This window comes from Sabethes cyaneus, chromosome 3 (assembly GCF_943734655.1).
Source record: "Sabethes cyaneus chromosome 3, idSabCyanKW18_F2, whole genome shotgun sequence".
In the NCBI taxonomy this organism is placed as follows: domain Eukaryota; kingdom Metazoa; phylum Arthropoda; class Insecta; order Diptera; family Culicidae; genus Sabethes; species Sabethes cyaneus.
The window spans coordinates 173,187,471-173,205,228 of NC_071355.1; the positions used below are offsets into that span (position 1 = coordinate 173,187,471).

The following is a 17,758-nucleotide window of genomic DNA, read 5'->3' on the forward strand; positions in this document are numbered from 1 at the left end:
CCAGGAGGTCTTGCAGTAAAAACCATCTCAGTAGAAAATACCGGAAAAAATAAAAATGTTTAATTCTCATTCACCAAATAAAATTCATTTTGAAGCTGCCATTCCGAATCAGATGCAACGGTGATGGCCGTAATTTATAATCCAGTATGGTACGAAAAGCGGTCGTATCAGTTTACAATCGTAAATTAAAAATCTAATTTAGGCGCTACTTAAATCGGCTCCGAATTTTTTTACAACCTTGTCGACGCTGTAGCAGCCAGTAACAATTCCCGCCGCCGTCGTCGTCGTCGTCTTCGTCGTCGCACTCCTTCGCCGGCTTTTACCGGTAGGTACTTAGAAAACAGAAAGCAATAGCTCGCGGATAAAATTACACAAAATTCCGGTCAGCAGCGCTTTGAACATTTTAGCACCGTGTTTTGGTTGTACAGTGCAATTCAACAAGCGGTTATTTGGGTGCTGCTCGCAACAAACGAGCGCGCATGCCACGCGACATCACCGTGGCAACGGACGACCCAAAACGTACAACACACAACAAATGATGTCCGATTTCAATATTATTCTGTGTGGATGGTAAAAAAAGTGCAATCAATTTTAATTTGTTCTGAAATTATTTTTTAACAGCTAAAAATTAGTGGAGTTTGTTATCACCGACTATAAATGGGAAACACTAACAATTCAATTATTCGAAGGAAACAATGAACAACGTAACAGTTATCTTCAACATTTCCAAAAATGAACTTTTCAAATTGCCTGACAATTACAAGACACTGCACCGGAAGCTTAAAGTTAGCTATAGGGTTGAAAGGTTTAAATAGAACGAAATGCATTAAAAAGTTTATTACATAAAGCAATTCTTTACAGTAATAAAAACGATATCACACCGGAAATTCTGAAAGGAGCGACTATTTTTGTTTTGGCAGGGCCTCAGGAAAAATTCACCGAGACAGAATTTCAATACCTGAAGGTAGGTTAATAATCAAAACACCAATGAATAGTATTTGTTTGATTTAAATGATTTAATTTGATGTAAAGAAAAAAATACCAGAAATAATCGTTCAAAATTAGAACAATAATTTGGGTAGAAGTTTTGGAAGAATCTGCGTATGAATCTAAATTTTCTATTTAGCAGCAGCAGAACGAAATATGCGAACATTTAATAAAAAAATTAAAAAATATATTTCTTTATTTCTTTACATCCTTTTTTTGGAAGATCAAAATTTATTAAATAAATATTAATTTAAATTTACTAGGTACGCTTAAACTTTAATGATAATGAAAATAGAACAGGTATGACATCCGATTTACTAATTTTGTTCTAGGATTATATTTCCGAAGGAGGTCGTCTGTTACTTCTGCTAGGTGAGGGTGGAGAAGTTAATTTCAACACTAACGTAAACTTCCTTCTGGAGGAATATGGCATGACAATCAATAACGGTTAGTAGCATCATAGCTTACAAAGCGCGGATATAAATTACACCATCTCTCCACAGATTCCGTTGTCCGTCCACAATATTACAAATATTTCCACCCGAAAGAGGCTCTTATTAGCGGAGGCATCGCAAGCGATACTTTAAACAATAATTTACTCGAATATAGTAAAAGCATTTTGACTGCGTTCGATTTCATGGATGATAGGTACAAAGTAGAGTTCGTGTACCCTTTCGGAGCTACAATGAACATAATCCAACCGTCAACTGTTCTGATGACAACCGGTCCTGCCGTGTATCCCTTCAACCGTCCTCTAGCAGGGTACTATCAAAATGAATCCAACGGAAAAATCGTCGCCATCGGGTCCGGGCACATATTTCAGGATAAGTACATTGCAAGCGAGACCAATATGGCAATCTGGGACAGCATATTGGGCATGATTCTCGCGGAAAATTTCAGCTTCAAACCGTCGGACTTTAATGATCTAGAGGTAACCGATGATTTGAAAACCCCAATTGAATAACTCGTATTTAAATTGATTAATTTTAACACAGATCAATGACTATGCGGTAATCCCAGACACGATCTTTCTATCCGAGCAACCAAAGATTTGCCTGATGGACTCTCTCGATTACGATATACCAGCGGACTTCAAGAAGCTGTTCGATATGACCCTGTACTCGATCAATAACGATTTGCTACGCGACGTTATCAATACCTACGGAAAATTGGACGTGCAATACGAAACGCTCAAGATCATCAAGCCGCAGTTCGAGATTCCCCTGCCGCCACTGCAGCTTGCGGTTAGTCCTAGTAAACTTGATATGTATTATAGTGAGCCACAGTCAAACCTTTGGCTGGAATATTCGCTTGTTTTCAGGTTTTTCAGCCTATCTTTAGCGATTTAATGGCGCCACCGTTGGAGCTGTTTGACCTGGATGAAGCATTCAGCTCGGAGAAGGCTCAAATCACCCAGCTGACTAACAAATGTCTGTCGCCGGCTTTGGAAAGTTCTCGAAAAGGTACCGATGAGAAAGAACTGGGCTATTTTATTCAAGAGTGCGGGCGAATTTTAAAGGTATGCCAGGATGACCAGAAAATGTCGGCAAAGGAGATTTTGAACGTGATCAGTGTGAAGATTGCTCATTATAAAAAACTTGACAAGGATTGAGGTATAAACTTTCAAGAAAACGAAAATTGTGTTTCAATTTGAAAAAAAGTTATGCTTGTTCCATTTACATTTATTACATTTGACAGCTCGTAGATCAAATTTAGCATCGCTAACCAAACCACTAATCCAATAACCGAAAAACTACGCAGGTAACCAATAAGGATATAAGCATTAACATAACCAGTAAATCAATCGCTTATTAACATGTCTGGCATTCTTACTGCGCGTTGCTGTATATTAGCATTTTGATAGCATAGCTATTGTAAATTGGGCATACAAAATTCTACTTCTGTCCAGCTTTTTACGAGCCATAATGGCGGACGTGTTCGTAATATTTGAACGGCATTTTTGACATTTCCCTAATACATCGCACGTTTTCTTTCCGCACATTCCTTTAGTTTTACCACAGATAACAGACATCCAAGCTAAGCTTGGACCGTGTGTAAAAACTTGCAACGGTTTTTCGCAAGTGGCAATAAGCAGTATGGTGGCACTGCGATCACCTAAAATGTTCATTCGAAGACATGAGCGCAAAAGCAATTTGAAGCCTGCTCACACTAACACAAAATCCTATATAGCTGGGGGCCCTAGTGTATATTAAAAGAAATCGACTCCCGCTCGCTCATACAGGAAACCCCATAAGGTACACATTCGCGACTACGATGCTACACCCTACACGATCTCTTGTATACCAGCGGGGTGCTATCCCTATCTTAACGAACGGTGTTTGACAGTCGACTTAACGAAGGGCGCTATTTCAAGAAATGCAAGAAATAGCGCCCGTCTGACAGGTAGATTTGCTGCCAACCTTGTCGAGATGTGCTGAGATGTTGGCAACAAAAACATGGCACCCATCGCAAGCCCCTGTTGTATACATATTCGAGACTACGAAGTTGCTGATATTTGTTTGGTTTTTGTAAGAAAAAAAGAGAAGGAAGTATTTTTGCTATTGTTTTCCCACAAGTTTTGATAATTCGGCATGGGTTTTCGTGTAAGTGCGAACAGGCTTGAAAATTTCATTCACTTTTGTAGTCACGAATTCGCGTTGAAAGCAGTAAAAGAGATTTCGTGGCTGCTCGCACTTACAGGAAACCTCGTAACGAACTGTCAACGTGTGAGTAACGAAAAAATCAAAAATATACTTCCCTCTTTTTTTCTCACGCCTGAACAATATCAGCAAAACCGCGAATCATCGATGTTTAGCTTTTTAGCGAGAAAAAAAACAGAAGGAAATATTTTACTTTTGACATCACGCACGCATTGCCAATCCACAATGAGATTTCGTGTGAGTGCGAAAAGAATTGAACATCCTTTTTTAGTTTCGCGGAAGAGCCTGCTCGCACTTGCACGAAATCTTAAACGGGAAGATAAACAAAAGGAAAAAATATTTCCTTCCTTTTTTGTCATGAACAAACCTCAAAATATCAGCAACACTTTGCAGAGCTGCCAGATATTTTTTAAAAGAATTATTCTTTATCGAATTTTAACGCCGAATCACGGAAACAATGATTTTGTGCTTTCTGTTTCATCTATTTGGAATTATATTGATTTCTAATATAAACATATCTTTTAACCATGCCGTATTTATAATATATGTGTACAATATGTGGTAAGCTGAAAAAAGCGGGATATCTGGCAGCTCTGCCCAACACCAGCTGCAGGTATCGCAAGCGGGTGCTTCAATCACTTAAGAGAATGCAAGTGGCAATAAGCAGTTAGATGTCGCTAGAGTCATTTTACACACGGTTTACGAAGCTTTTTGTTCTAGCTTGGATGTCTGTTATCTGTGGTTTTACCGTGAACGCGCCGGAAGAAAACGTGCGATATATTAGAGAAGTGTCAAAAATGCTGTTCAAATATTACGAACACGTCCGCCATTATGGCTCGTAAAAAGCTGGATTCTTCATATCGGTAATCAGCTGCAAATAAGCATTGTCAGCACTATAAGAGGGTTAGCAGTAAAGTAGCCGTATATTTTGCCAAAATAGTTTTTAGATAACTTTTAAGGCAACTTAAATGCTTATTGGCTTGCATTTAAATTGCATTGGCTATGCAAATTTGTTGCCAGGGTAGCTCGACTCTTTTAGCAATACATTTCCAAGCTGATTTGCAAGCGAATTTGCAAGCTGATTGTAAACACGCCCAGTGTCACCACTGGGCCACGCTGCACTCAAAATATTCTGCACATAACTAATGGTAAATTTCCATATGAAATTCCAGATGATTATCATGTGCCACATATAAGCACAATCCGCCCAGAAATACACATAAAAATTATACGCATATGAATAGTGCGTGCAATTATAGACCAAATCAAGGTGACGTCATCTGGCAGATACTGGCGCCCTTGTTTACAAACAGACCGCAGAGTCCAAAAAAGTTTCACCTGTTTAAACGACAAGTTTGTCGTTTGAACCGAGTTTAAACAGCATTGGGACTAAATTTAAAAGCCATTATGCCTGTAAAATGTTAAAAACCACGTTACATTCGCTATAAACGGAAAGGAAAGTTTTCTAAAACGTAAACAAGGGCGTCAGTATCTGTCAATTGACGGTATGATGATTTGGTCTATTGTGTATAGAAAAATTTGTCTAAGAATGTCGATGAGTTTAGGCTTTGCCAACATGTTCAACATGTTCGACATGACTGACAGAAATCGAACAAAAATTCGCCAGAAAAATCTGAGCAAAACCGCGTAAGGTAAAGTTTCTGCTAGAAACGGTTGTTGCCTTGCTGCTTGATTTCACGGGTACCAGCGGGAACATATTTGCCAGAAAGTCTGGAAGAAAAAAGTTTTTGCTGCTAAACATTTGGGTGGATTTCGCATAAGCGGGGTTCAGCGCTCAACTCGAATAACCCTCACCAATCAAGCTCAACATATTCATGTTGGTTACTGTCACACATATAGGGTATAAGGAACGCTGCCAGTGCCTTGGTTGGTGTCGCCTGTCAATATATGGTTTGTATAGAGTGACTATATACAGAGTGGCGACAATGTCAAAATTGGTATGATAATTATCTGTCAGTGTCATTCCAATCGAGCAGACAACCTATCCAACGCGTATGCAGGAAAGAGAAAGAAAAACCTAGGATAAACCGCATTGCATATACATTTGGGATGACTTGGCGCCACTCTGTGTATAGTCACTCTAGGTTTGTATTGAAAATTATCGATACTTATCGATAATATCGATAAAATGACGGGAAATATTGATTGTTATCGAGAACCATTTTTGGCGATAATTGCCATCCCCACAAAAACGCGAAATGCAAAAAACTGCCAGAGAGCATGCAAGTAAAATCCTTGCAAGGAGCTGTCAATTATTCATGTCAATTCATTGCGATTGACACTCGCAACAAAGTTGACATAAATATTTATTAGGTCGCTGCTGAAATTCTACTTGCAAACTATGTTTACAAGATTTCGCATTTTTGATGCAATAATTGCATTGTAATTTGCAATATCATTCTCTGCACCTCGATACAGGCTTTCGCAAGAAAAATTTTTCAAGTCTGAGTGATAACAACTCAACCTATGGCTTACATTTTGCAAGCGTGTAGAGACCGAACGGAAGCATGCTAACGTCAGTTGACGGTCAATTGAAAATTATAACATTCATTTGCTGTCATTTTGTTTTCACTGTCGCTCGCTCAGCTCGCAGTATCTCACAGCACAGCTGTCATAATCGAAGAGTGCCCTGTTAGAAACGCGATTTATTTTTTCGATTCCTCGCAGCCCGAAGTCGCAGGAGAAAGAACACCGATTTCACAAAATTTCTAAACGATGGCGTCTCTGTGCGGAAGATTAGCATTAAACGTAGCAAAGCGTAATGTTTCGTACACGTCGGTGCGATTCTGCAAAAGTAAGTACTCCAGACGTCTGGGACAGTAATGCGGTCTAGATCTCGTGGTTGCACAACCATTTTCGATATACTGACACTCGAAGATTTTCTTCCTTACACCTCCGCTTACGTAATGTAAAGTCTAGATTTTGAAAACGGACTTCGATTTCGGATTATTTCGAATGAGCGTCTAGCAAAAATGTATGAAAGAGGTATTTTTGATTTTTGCTACTAAACGATCATGGCTGGTAGTGAATTATTTTCGGAATCGATCGATAATAATGACCTCTATTTTTGCTGCCGATCATAAACCAGAAAACCTCAATCGTCAATGTTTGCGATGATCACCTATTCGAAAAAATAACGTTACGGCATTCTTTTCCAGTGATGAGCGACCCAATCGAACATGCAACCGGACTGGAAAAGCGTGAACTGCTCGCCAAGCAAGCCGGCAACTCCGACCCCTTCGATATGCGTGTGTTCAAACGCGGTCCGGGCACCAAAGATCAGCCGAACCAGATTCCATCGGCTTTCGAGTCGCGCCTTGTTGGATGCATCTGTAAGTACTCTGTAAAGTTTTTAGATTACCTGTATTAGTGTAATTTATGTTGGGTGTGGAACAAGAAAAAAATGGAAATACCTACATGTTTACATAATGCATCGTCGCAAAATGGTTAAAATTCTAGCTATCCAGCAGCAGGTAGAAAATGAAATTTACTGCCTGTATGTCTTAAAAATGCTGTTGTAATTTACGTATGCTTTACAGGGTGTGTCTTATATTTATAACCCTGTCTCATGCCGAAACAGATGATTCACGATTTCCGAGACAAATTGCAATATAAAACGGGCATTGTGTTCAAAATCATGTTTTCGAATTTGAAAACGTACTCGAAGCAAGATTGCAACATTTGTACATTATTGGTTGACGTTATTTTTATTAGCAATCAATTAACCCCAAAAGTTGTGAATTATATACCTAGCCTTGAGGCACTATTGCACTTTATCAGCCGATGAACAAATCACCTATGTGAGAGACTTTTTAATAGATATTCGATTCTAAATATGATAGGGGTCAACCCCGTTGATAATGGTTAGCATTCACGCCCGAGGACCCTGGTTTAAATCCTAATCCCGCAGAAGTCACGAATTACTCAAGCTATTAAAGTGACTATGATCAATTAAAAACTAGTTAAATACCAGGACTTGACAAATGCACATGCACGTAGTAGGAGTAGAAGTATTTTGTTTTTTTTTTTGTGTAAGGTACTTTTCTTAAATAACATTAAAATTTTAATAATTATTAATAATGCATTCAGCATTCACTGATGCTGATGCACTGATTGTAGTGATTGTTCGCGGTGTTAACACCTTTGGGGAAGTTTACCACAAAACAAAATCAAATTGATAATTTAACTATTTGTTTGTAAAGATATTAGCATCGGACTTACAAACAATAAAATATTGCAAACTAAGAATAAACCTAAATAAAAGAAAATAATCAAAGCTATCTTCCAAAGGTCTTCCAAAAGTCAGTTGTTCTGAAGCATGTATGTTTATTAGAACCAGAATAACCGGACTGTCAATGTTTTTCGTTTACAATTTAGCAACAAACACAACTGTTGAAATATTTTTTATTAGTTTTAACAGTCGACGGAGGAAACTGTAGAAAAAAAGGACAAAGGTATTGTGAAGGTATCTCAAGGGAGACAAAGCGTGGTTCACACCAAGGAAGAATCAGCAAAAGCGTTTCTGATTATTTTCAACCCAGGATAGAACACACTAAAGGGTAGTAAGGCATCCTCTGCAACTTACGTGTCAGGAATCTCCGAATCATCCGTTGTTAAACAGTGAAATTAGCGGGTTCTATGTTACATCCTTGTGGTACGATAAATACTGCGAGTAGAATTGGAAACTCGATCTCCTAGAAACCTCTGGCATTTTTATTCATGTCTAAGGGTAGCTAGATCAAAAGCAGCTGTTCGAAGAAGCAGTTTTTAAAAACTTTTTGAAAACCAAAAAACTGATGACGACTATTTAAAAAATTGAATATTTTTGCAGAATTCGGAAGAACTCAACGAAACTGAACAAAAGTGTTTGTTAAAAACAGCCTTATATTCCTCTATTTGCAATATGGCTCAAAAATTCCATATTAGACAAATACAGTTTTGGGCACCGCTAATTCGCTAACCGATCACACGTGAAGTGCCAGTTAATAAAAACTAAAATTAGTGAAAATTTCGCTAAACGCTAATTACAAATTGATTGACTCAATTTATTATAGAACTAGCAAACTTTAAAGTGTTTTAGCTGTATAGTAGGTTGAACTAATGTTTCATGATTATTATTCATGAAAAGATTTAAATCAAAATGAACTTATACGCAGGGACAAATTACTATGCAAGTTATTGCAAAAATAAACAGTGATTACTAGTAAGTATAGAGCTTGCAATTGGTGATTTACGAAATTTCCAAGATTATCGGTCAAATTGTTCGGCTTCGGTCCTGGTCAAATGCGACAACTTCTGCAACAATTCTTCTGATGACAAGGCCCCGTCACCAGCCGCATTTTTTTCATTCCGCTGCTGATTTCATATCAGAATGTATGTCTATGACTACGAACCAAAATCGGTAATTTTTTCATTGCTCTGACAGAACTTTGATGTAGAACTGGGACCTTAGTGGAAAAGTTGCAAAGGAATCCGACTGACGAGAAGATTAACTCGTAAATCGTAACCAACAGACTTGAACAACATTGAGTAAAAGCCATAGGCATGCTTTGATGTATTCTTTTGTATAGCGTCGACTTAACCTTGCTGTTAGGTAATTACAATAGCCAATGCGGCCTAGTTTGGGAAAACTTCCCAGGTAACCAATAAGCATTAAAATAAGCAGTAAATCAGTCCTTTATTAGCATCCCTGGCGTTTTATACTGCAGGTTGTTGTTTATCAGCTTTTTGACTGCATAACTGTTGCAAATTGGCATCCAAAATTCTATTTAAATTCTTCTTGTTGGTAATTAGCTGCAAATAAGCATTGTCAGCATTATAAGAGGGCTAGCAGTAAAGTAGCCGCATATTTTGCCAAAATAGCATTTAAGTAGCATTTAAGGCAACTTAAATGCTTATTGGCTTGCTTTTAAATTGCATTGGAAACGCTTATTGGTTACCTGGGTTCACAATTCGTTAGTTGCTGGAACTCACAATATGGTGTACTGTTCTTGTTAGATTTTCAACTATTGTTTGATGCTTCAATGCAACAAAGTAGCAGTGTTTTCTACCCAATAAGAGAATCAATAAAAGAATGTTCTCTATATTCGAGAGGGATGATAAACGCAGCTTTGGAAACTACTTCGCAGACTAGCATGAATTTTACCCAAAAGGTCCATACGAATCTCGCTGATTTCTTATTATTCCTGCTGCGTAACGTGACCCAACGAGTACCAATTGATGCGGCAGACGTTCACATCACGTTTTGCTTGCTGGGTTTTAGAATTCAAGAATGTTTTACCGTTCTGTAAGCAGGGATGGTTCGATCACTTTGACTCAATTTTGTTTCATTTGACGGGTCTTAACGGGGTCAAATATGGCAAAGTTATATATGGGACATTTGTAGAACAGGTTATTATCTATAATTTTGCTGAATAAAGTTTTGCTGTATCTTTTGTAGTTACGGCGCTACAATGCTAGTATCTTATTAGTGACTAAATGAACGTTCATTTTGTCACTGATGTGTTACTAGCGTTGTAGCACCGTAACTACATACATACGATGCAGCAAAACTTTGTTCAGAAAAATTATAGATTAGAACTAGTTCTACAAATGTTCCATACATAACATCATATCATATTTGTCATATTTGGCTCGGCTGAGGCGGTACTGTCAAATGAATCAAAATTGAGTCAAAGTGATCGAACCATCCCTGTCTATAAGTGTGCGTCTAACACACCGTAGACAGAGCGTAAAGTTCGGGTTCGAATATTCCGACTCATTCTGCAACATCTTCGACGTACCGCAGGGGAGTAACTTTGGACCACTGCTCTTTTTAAAATGACCTGCCAACTTCCCTCAATCGAGGTTCGAATATACGATGACTGACTTGTTAGACCAGTATCGTATCTTGAAGCTAACTGGACGGCTCAGTTTTTTATGTGGATAAAATGAACAACTCGCGCACAGAACAGAAGTGAATCGTCGAACAAGTTGTAACAAGTTGTCTTACGATGTTGCCTCTTTCTGTGAAAGAGAGGGCTCTGTGAAAATTTCCGCATAAAAATGATAAAGATTTATGTATGAACTGAACGCTTGCTATGTATGCTTTCTTTGGCAAAAATTAGTACCTCCATCGCCAGACCCTTTAGTATCTGTAGAAAAGTGTCAGACAGGTTCCGATTTTAACTTTCATTTTTGTTTTGTGACTTTTGGTAAAATAAAAACGAAAAATAAAGTTAATCTTGAAATACGGCTAGTCTAGTAAAATCACATTTTACTTCTTTTTACAGGTGAGGAAGATCAAACGTACGTACAGTGGATGTGGCTGCATCAGGTAGTTATTCTATATTTTTGAATTGTATTCACAGGCTACCAATAATTCTCTGTCTCTCCAACCTTATAGGGTCAGCCCAAGCGTTGTGAGTGTGGTCACTGGTTCAAGCTGGTTGAAAAGGCACCCATCTAAACCGGAGCGTTTACTAAAGAATTAACTGTAGAGTCAGCACACGATATGTTACGATAAAAAATAAATCCAGAAGGTTAATAAAAAGCAGAAATGTTGAACTTCTACCAAATCGATCATCGATCGTAAGCAAGAGTCCTACATACTTAATAGTATTTTACCGTGTGTTGTGCCCGTTTCATTGATTGTGCTCCCATCAGGAAGCACAGCTAAGACAAAATATTTTGCTCTGATTTTGTTCTACTCTGCTAATTGGAAGAACTACAGTGCGGTTAGTAAATTGGTTTTAGTGTCATAGCCGGATAAACAATAAAGCGAAACTTGAAAATTTTAACCCTTTCGTGTGTGGTTTAGCACGTGCCGCTCAAGGCATGTAATTGAGATGTTTGGAGTGGTTTTAGAAGCTGGTACTATTAAATGAATAGAAAGAAAACCCACTTAGATATTCACTTTTTGTTTTATCGACAAAAACAATTGTCATGTTTGCGAACAATCTACTTAGGAATACATTGTCCAGTATACGTTTAATCACCAAAAATTTGCTAAAGAAGTTTATTAAGTATAAACCAACAAGAACTCACTCTTACGAGCTAACCTGTGGTCACGACCAAACCAAATGACCATGAATTGAAGCTGCCGGCCTAGTACAGCGAAATTAACTCGGTTTGTTTACATGTTGCACTTATACTGTTTTTAATTGTTGGTCTCTAAAAAATCCAACATCATTCACATGCACATTCTAACGTGCTTTCGCTACTTGAAGTCGAAGTGACTTAAGATCGGTATTATCAAGATCTCTCATCTCTACTCCACTCGGTCCTAGGCTGTTTGTCGCCAACTCCTCGAGCGTCTCAGCACTCGCAAGTCGGTTTCGATCTGGACGTGCCATCTAGATCGTCGAGTCCTTCTATTCTCGCTACACTCACGATATCCTCGCCACTTTCACCACGTGTTTACGATGGGAACCTCTCCAAGGAGTTACTGCTACTCGTTGTTCATATTCCGCCACCACTCTCCGCATTTCGTTTGTGTTCTGCAAAAACAATAGTCCACAAAGCCGTGCGTCTTATGGAGGGCAAAGTAGCTCCGATCTTGAGCTCAAATGCATCGTAGAATCTTCTTAAGTATTGTTATCGGTAGTTACCAGAGATTCAGACAAAATCGTCAATCACTTCGAGTTTATCGCCGTCAATAGTCACTGTCCGTGGAAAGCGAACTATGCCCTCTCTTGAACCTCTGCTTTTCGTATTTTTGTTTTTCAATGGATTGCTTCTTAGTCCGATCTTGCAAACCTCCGTTATTAGCAGTGTTGGGCACCGCTAATTCGCTAACCGACTAATCGAGAAAAGCTAGTTATACTTTGTAATTTATACTCAGACTAGCCGAATTGTTGCTGGGCCATGATTCCAAATAAAGTGCCGCTGTTTATTTTAAAATTAATAAACTGTAAAGCATTTTATCCATTATAATAGGTTTTGATCTTAGGTAAATTAAGAAAAGCCATGTAATAAATGTAAATTACAAATAATTTGTACAGCGATAGATTACAATGCAAGTTATTGCGATATGTTTAAAAATAAACAGTAACTGTTAATTTGCAGTTTGCGATTAGTGATTAGCGAAATTTCCACGATTATCGAGCAAATTGTATCGGTTAGCGAATTAGCGGTGCCCAACACTGGTTATTAGTCATGTGTAGATTGCTTCCGCTGCCGCAAAGTTTCTAGCGATTACGTCGAAGCCATCCTTGAAGCCCATCGCCACCCCTGCTAAAGATCGTGCTCCTCACATCCCGTTAAGATTCACGGAATTACGCCCTTAATGGCGATGTTAAACAACGAACAGGACAGTCCATCCATTAGCAGCAGGTTAGTATGTCTGGAATTCCATTCTCGTGTCTAGAAATCCATTCTCTGCGAGACACGAGACGATCGCCAATCGCTTTTCTACATGCGATTTGAAATATTACTAAAATGGCCGTTAATGGCAGCCGATCCGGGTTGTTATTGCCCCTAAGATAAAGTGACCAAATTTCTGGATGAATGCGAGCCAATTGTTTCGTTCGAGCTGTTTTTGCATTTCGTTCGAGCCGTCCGAGCTGCAGTTTTTAAGAACGAAATCAAACTACAAAATTCGAAGTCGAACGAAACATAAATTCGTACGAAATACAATACAATCACTCCTATGATTGAATGGCTTATTTGCCTAATTAATGCTGAAGTAGGTACATACCAAAATTATCTAGAAACAACTTAATGCAAAATTTCAAAAAAAAATTTACGGATTGTACTTGTTTCGTAAATCAAGCTGACCAGACATCCCGGATTTTGCGGGTCGGTCCCGAAATTCGGTCCGGTCAGCCTACACTCAAGCTGTGACTCAAGTACATTTTTCACACGGTTTGTTTGTTCGGTTATTAAGAACGGGGGAACTTGGGGACCATTAATTTATTTCTCAATACATCTGGGAGACGCAGACGTTCTTGAGTTATCGATAAAAACAAACCGTGTAAAAAAAGACTAGTGTAGCCTAAACTGAGTTACCAATAAACCGAGCATATCACTAACATTAGATAGGTAAAGTTTTTACGAAATTAGTTCTAATAACTAGAATAACTACCAACATAGGTAAAAAACACGAATGTACGGTTGATAATTTCAATTTCTCTAATTCCATTTTGATTGTGTGGCCCATACTTACTTTCAGAGTGGGAGTGACTCTTGTTTCAGCACTTCTCTCCATTGTACTCGGTCCTTGGATAGTCGTTGCCAATTCGTTAAGTATCTCGGCACACGCGTGTCGGCTTCAACCTGGTCTAGCCATCTAGCATTTCGAGCCCTTCTATTGCTTCTATAAAGGAGCCCTATTCCTGTTGCCGGAGAGTTTCTTAAAGAGAACACATTTTACTGCACAGTCGTGCGACATTTTGCGACACGGCTGACCCACCGTAGCCTCCTGACTTTCGCCTGGTGCACGCTGAGTATCCTACGTGGTTCATACGCATCCGCCACCCGGTTTGAACTCCACCACAAATACTCCGCAATACTTTTCGTCCAAAAACGGCAAGTGTAACGTACGTCTTTCGTAAGTAAAGTTACAGTTTCAATCGCGTATAGGACTACCGATCTGATTAGCGTTCTGTACACCATCAGCTTTGTGCAGTGGTGTATGCTCCTTGATCGAAGCGCCTTGCGAAGGGAAAAATAGGCCCGACTTCCAGTTTGCATGAGTCGTTGAATCTCCTTCCTCGTATTGTTATCGGTAGTGCCCAGAGATCCCAAATATATATACTCATCAACCACTTACAGTTCATCGCCGTCAATAGTCACGGTCCGCGGGAGACGATCGTAGCCAATACGATAGGTGAATTCTCGAGCGTCGGCTCGGAGCAACAGATATTCTGGACATAATTGCCTAACTGGGCAATGGATCCCAATTGCGACGTGACTTTCGAAACAACATGCCCTTGGTCTTTGAATGTCAGTGAGGAATCTAGAAGTACATAATGTTCTCACGTTCTAAAGCGGTCCCATCAAGAACGTTGTCGTGAAACGTTAGTGGTCGCCAACGTCCAATAATACAACATTAAACAAGCTGCAAAAGTAACTAGTTATTGTTGCACTTAACATGTTGATGACGTAAAAACAGCTTCATGATCCTCAGCGCAAAATTTTTTGTAATAATTCAAGTTGTGATTTGCGTCATTTATTAAATAGACCAAGGTGGCTGCCTTGTGGAACCAACACTCGAATTGATTTGCACCCACATATAAGATCTTAAACTGATGTTTTCTTGCTTCTGTTATTAAGTCATATATTCACAACTGAAGCTAAAAATTGTTAAAATTGCATGCGAGGGTCCGCAATATTGAATGGATTGAATTTGGATAAGACTATGTAAAGATTACTAACATTGTAACTTGTAGCCCACTGGGAAGTTAAGTCATCATAATAAAGGACAATTAATAGTTTCATTTTATAAATTGGTTGTAATGGAAAAATTCTTCAAACAATGATAAATAAAACAAAATACAGGGGAACATATACAAGTACAGAAGAAAAAACTTGACGATAGATGATAAGGGAAAACAAATTACATTTAGAGTACAGATTTGTTTGTTCATTACTTGGTTTGCGTGCGCTAATAACCGAGCTAATTGTGTCTCATTCGATATTGCGATAGACGCTGCAGCTTCTACTGCAAAGCAAGACCATGGAAACTTACTGGAGTAATTTTAGGGTTACAGTCTGTTTGTCTGTCTAATATGTCGTACGGGCCTAATATTAAAAACCAGAATTACTCGAACCCGCTAAGCTAGAGCCCGCCGAAGATGAAGCCGACGAGCCGAAACTTTGCTGTTGTTGCTGTTGCAATAGCTGCTGCCGCTCTCGATCTTTTTTTGCTAGTCTTTCCTTTGCTTCGGCCAAATATTTCATTATTTCTCTCTTAGTTATTTCGGCTGCCTCGTCGCTCATCCGGCTCAGCACTAGCTCTAGATCATCGAAAAATTCTGCATTTTCCGATCGGAATTTAATATCCTGCGTTAGTTTATCGGAAATCATAGCCAAACGGTTGTAAAATATCATTTTGACAGCCCCGCGAGTACGTGGCCGGGATCGAATATCTTTAATAATAGAATTGATGGAACCGTCTTCCTCGTCGGGATCTGTATCTACAATGCGTCGGAATGTGATCAGAAAGAACTACTGCTTATTTTTTGCTCCACTTACCGTTACTAGTGTCCTCCGGAGTATCCTCAATTGGCTCATTTGGCTCCCGTAGACAATATATTAGCTCATCATTTTCGTCGTTAGCAGCACACAGGTGATCCATCAAAGTACGAATGCGAGCTAGACGGACAGTCGTTTCCCAGATTTGAAAAGTATTTGTCGAAATATTGTTAATGCGTTCTCCGGTTCGGAATCGCTGCTGGTCCATCCTCACGTTTTAATAAAGCTATGTCAAACTTCAGTTGAGCATAATCAAAAACACATTAAACAAAAGAAAACCATCCACCTTATTAATGTTTCCCTGTGATCACCTTACAGCAGGAGCAAGGCCGAGGAAAGTTTACTACTGTAGGGCAGATCCTGGTGAAAATTTCGCCTATGTTCAACACGGAAAAATAGTCTAATGCAGTGCAAATTGTTTCTATCACAGTGATAACTAAAACGATATTAAAACTAATTACGCTAAATGCAATTATAATGATTATATTTTGGATATTCTGAGATTATTGAGTGTTCGCAAATCTCAGAAACCAAAAAGTAAACAGTTTATCCAAACGATAACTATGGAACATATCGTGACACATATCTGACATTTTAAAAAAGATCGTTTTCTAGCCATAGATGAACGCAGCCATTTTTTCTATTAAATCACCTCATGAATCGCCCCTTGGATTCATACACGATTGAATGTTTATGCTGAATTATCAGCATGAAATTTCCTATAGAATAAACCCATCAGTGAAAACCTTGGTGAAAACAAAAGGATATTTTAATACGGAAACATGCAATCAAATAAGTAATAGTTGTTAAGATAGTTGAGTTTTTTCACATTCATATCCCCAATCACAGCCGTCTCTGGTGAGGACGTTACTGCGTTCCTTTGACCAGTACACTTAACCACAAACTACTTAACTATACCGTATACCCCCGCTGGAATGACCTTCCTTAATCTGAACATTTTTAATCTGAACCCCGTTGGTATGAATGCGTTCACATTAAAAACTGATCAAGTGTCTGTCGTGTCCGTCGGTTATTTCCAACCGAGCCCTCCGGAATACGGAACAACGTCCGTCAAAGTCTACGTTCGTCCAAAAACTGACTTGTTTAGAGCATGCTATATCATGCCACAGTATGCGTAAGTCTCATATTGAACGATTCATTTCTCTCCTTGTCTCTCATCGTTCGTATGACGGTATTCTTCCTATGCAAGGGGTTTCAGTTACACTCAAGTAAATAATTCAGTTTCATTAGATTTGTTTTACGCTGATTCATCTAACTCGGCTCGTTCCCTACATTTACCCCCTCCTCTACTCTTCTGATTAATTGACCAAAAAAAATCTTATGACCATCATCATTTTTGACATCCGCATCGTTTTAATCATTACCACTATCAATTTCGTCATTACCATTATAATTACCATTACCATCATCATAATTAAAATCGTTAACATAATTAAAATCGTTAACATAATTAAAATCATCAACATCATCAAAACGTTCAAAATCATCATTCACGCCATCGAAATAATTAAAATCAACATCTATATCAACATCTTCATCAAATAGTCATCATTATCTAAACCGTCAACATTATCCACGACTTCAAAATCATCAGCATCATCAAAATGATCAAAATGATTATCATCCAGGTCAACAAAACTAACATCATTGAAATAACCAAATCGTCAATATCGTCTACATATTTTTCGACATTACCATCATCATTTACGTCATTATCACTATCATTTTTATCGTCATCATTTTCTACCCAGATAACACAAAATCGTAATAGAAAGTTTACATTAAATCGTTTTCATGTCAATTTCACATTGGAATTGTATAATGATTAGAGTATGTCAAATTGAAGTGAACAATAAGTTGTTTTGCAGTCGTGTGTGTCTTCATATACAATTCAT

At 38.5% G+C, this 17,758-nt stretch overlaps 3 protein-coding genes across 4 annotated transcripts; 2 read left to right on the top strand and 1 right to left on the bottom strand.

Annotated features, from left to right (window-relative positions):
- Nucleotides 1-695: 695 nt before the first annotated feature.
- LOC128743766 (intraflagellar transport protein 52 homolog) lies at nt 696-2,599 on the top strand. The gene is made up of 6 exons (XM_053840426.1): nt 696-805; nt 862-964; nt 1,320-1,434; nt 1,491-1,918; nt 1,983-2,231; nt 2,309-2,599. The coding sequence occupies exons 1-6, from the start codon at nt 696-698 to the stop codon at nt 2,597-2,599; spliced, it is 1,296 nt and encodes a 431-aa protein (XP_053696401.1).
- Nucleotides 2,600-6,270: 3,671 nt separating this feature from the next.
- On the top strand, nt 6,271-11,458 carry LOC128742624 (cytochrome c oxidase subunit 5B, mitochondrial-like). Its single transcript, XM_053839040.1, has 4 exons — nt 6,271-6,462; nt 6,827-7,000; nt 10,940-10,983; nt 11,053-11,458. The coding sequence occupies exons 1-4, from the start codon at nt 6,384-6,386 to the stop codon at nt 11,113-11,115; spliced, it is 360 nt and encodes a 119-aa protein (XP_053695015.1). The 5' UTR covers nt 6,271-6,383; the 3' UTR covers nt 11,116-11,458.
- Nucleotides 11,459-15,102: 3,644 nt separating this feature from the next.
- LOC128743471 (uncharacterized) lies at nt 15,103-16,313 on the bottom strand. Of its 2 annotated transcripts, none has more exons than XM_053840062.1 (3): nt 16,129-16,313; nt 15,843-16,068; nt 15,103-15,778 (listed from the first exon to the last, which is right to left on the bottom strand). In XM_053840062.1, exons 2-3 carry the CDS (start codon nt 16,048-16,050, stop codon nt 15,396-15,398), a joined length of 591 nt encoding a protein of 196 aa, XP_053696037.1. In that variant the 5' UTR covers nt 16,051-16,068; nt 16,129-16,313; the 3' UTR covers nt 15,103-15,395. The 2 variants fall into 2 exon arrangements, with proteins under 2 accessions (XP_053696037.1, XP_053696036.1); XM_053840061.1 differs by having other exon boundaries at nt 15,103-15,784.
- Between the last annotated feature and the right edge of the window lie 1,445 nt (nt 16,314-17,758).

What these genes read in the sequence shown, in the direction of transcription:
- LOC128743766 (XM_053840426.1), top strand. Translation starts at nt 696, where the DNA reads ATGAACAACGTAACAGTTATCTTCAACATTTCCAAAAATGAACTTTTC. An exon ending in GTTAGCTATAGGGTTGAAAG is followed by an intron (nt 806 to 861) that starts GTTTAAATAGAA and finishes AATTCTTTACAG; the next exon opens with TAATAAAAACGATATCACAC. An exon ending in TGCCGCCACTGCAGCTTGCG is followed by an intron (nt 2,232 to 2,308) that starts GTTAGTCCTAGT and finishes GCTTGTTTTCAG; the next exon opens with GTTTTTCAGCCTATCTTTAG.
- LOC128742624 (XM_053839040.1), top strand. Translation starts at nt 6,384, where the DNA reads ATGGCGTCTCTGTGCGGAAGATTAGCATTAAACGTAGCAAAGCGTAAT. An exon ending in GCGCCTTGTTGGATGCATCT is followed by an intron (nt 7,001 to 10,939) that starts GTAAGTACTCTG and finishes TTCTTTTTACAG; the next exon opens with GTGAGGAAGATCAAACGTAC. An exon ending in AGTGGATGTGGCTGCATCAG is followed by an intron (nt 10,984 to 11,052) that starts GTAGTTATTCTA and finishes CCAACCTTATAG; the next exon opens with GGTCAGCCCAAGCGTTGTGA.
- LOC128743471 (XM_053840061.1), bottom strand. Translation starts at nt 16,050, where the DNA reads ATGGACCAGCAGCGATTCCGAACCGGAGAACGCATTAACAATATTTCG. An exon ending in TCCGGAGGACACTAGTAACG is followed by an intron (nt 15,785 to 15,842) that starts GTAAGTGGAGCA and finishes GACGCATTGTAG; the next exon opens with ATACAGATCCCGACGAGGAA.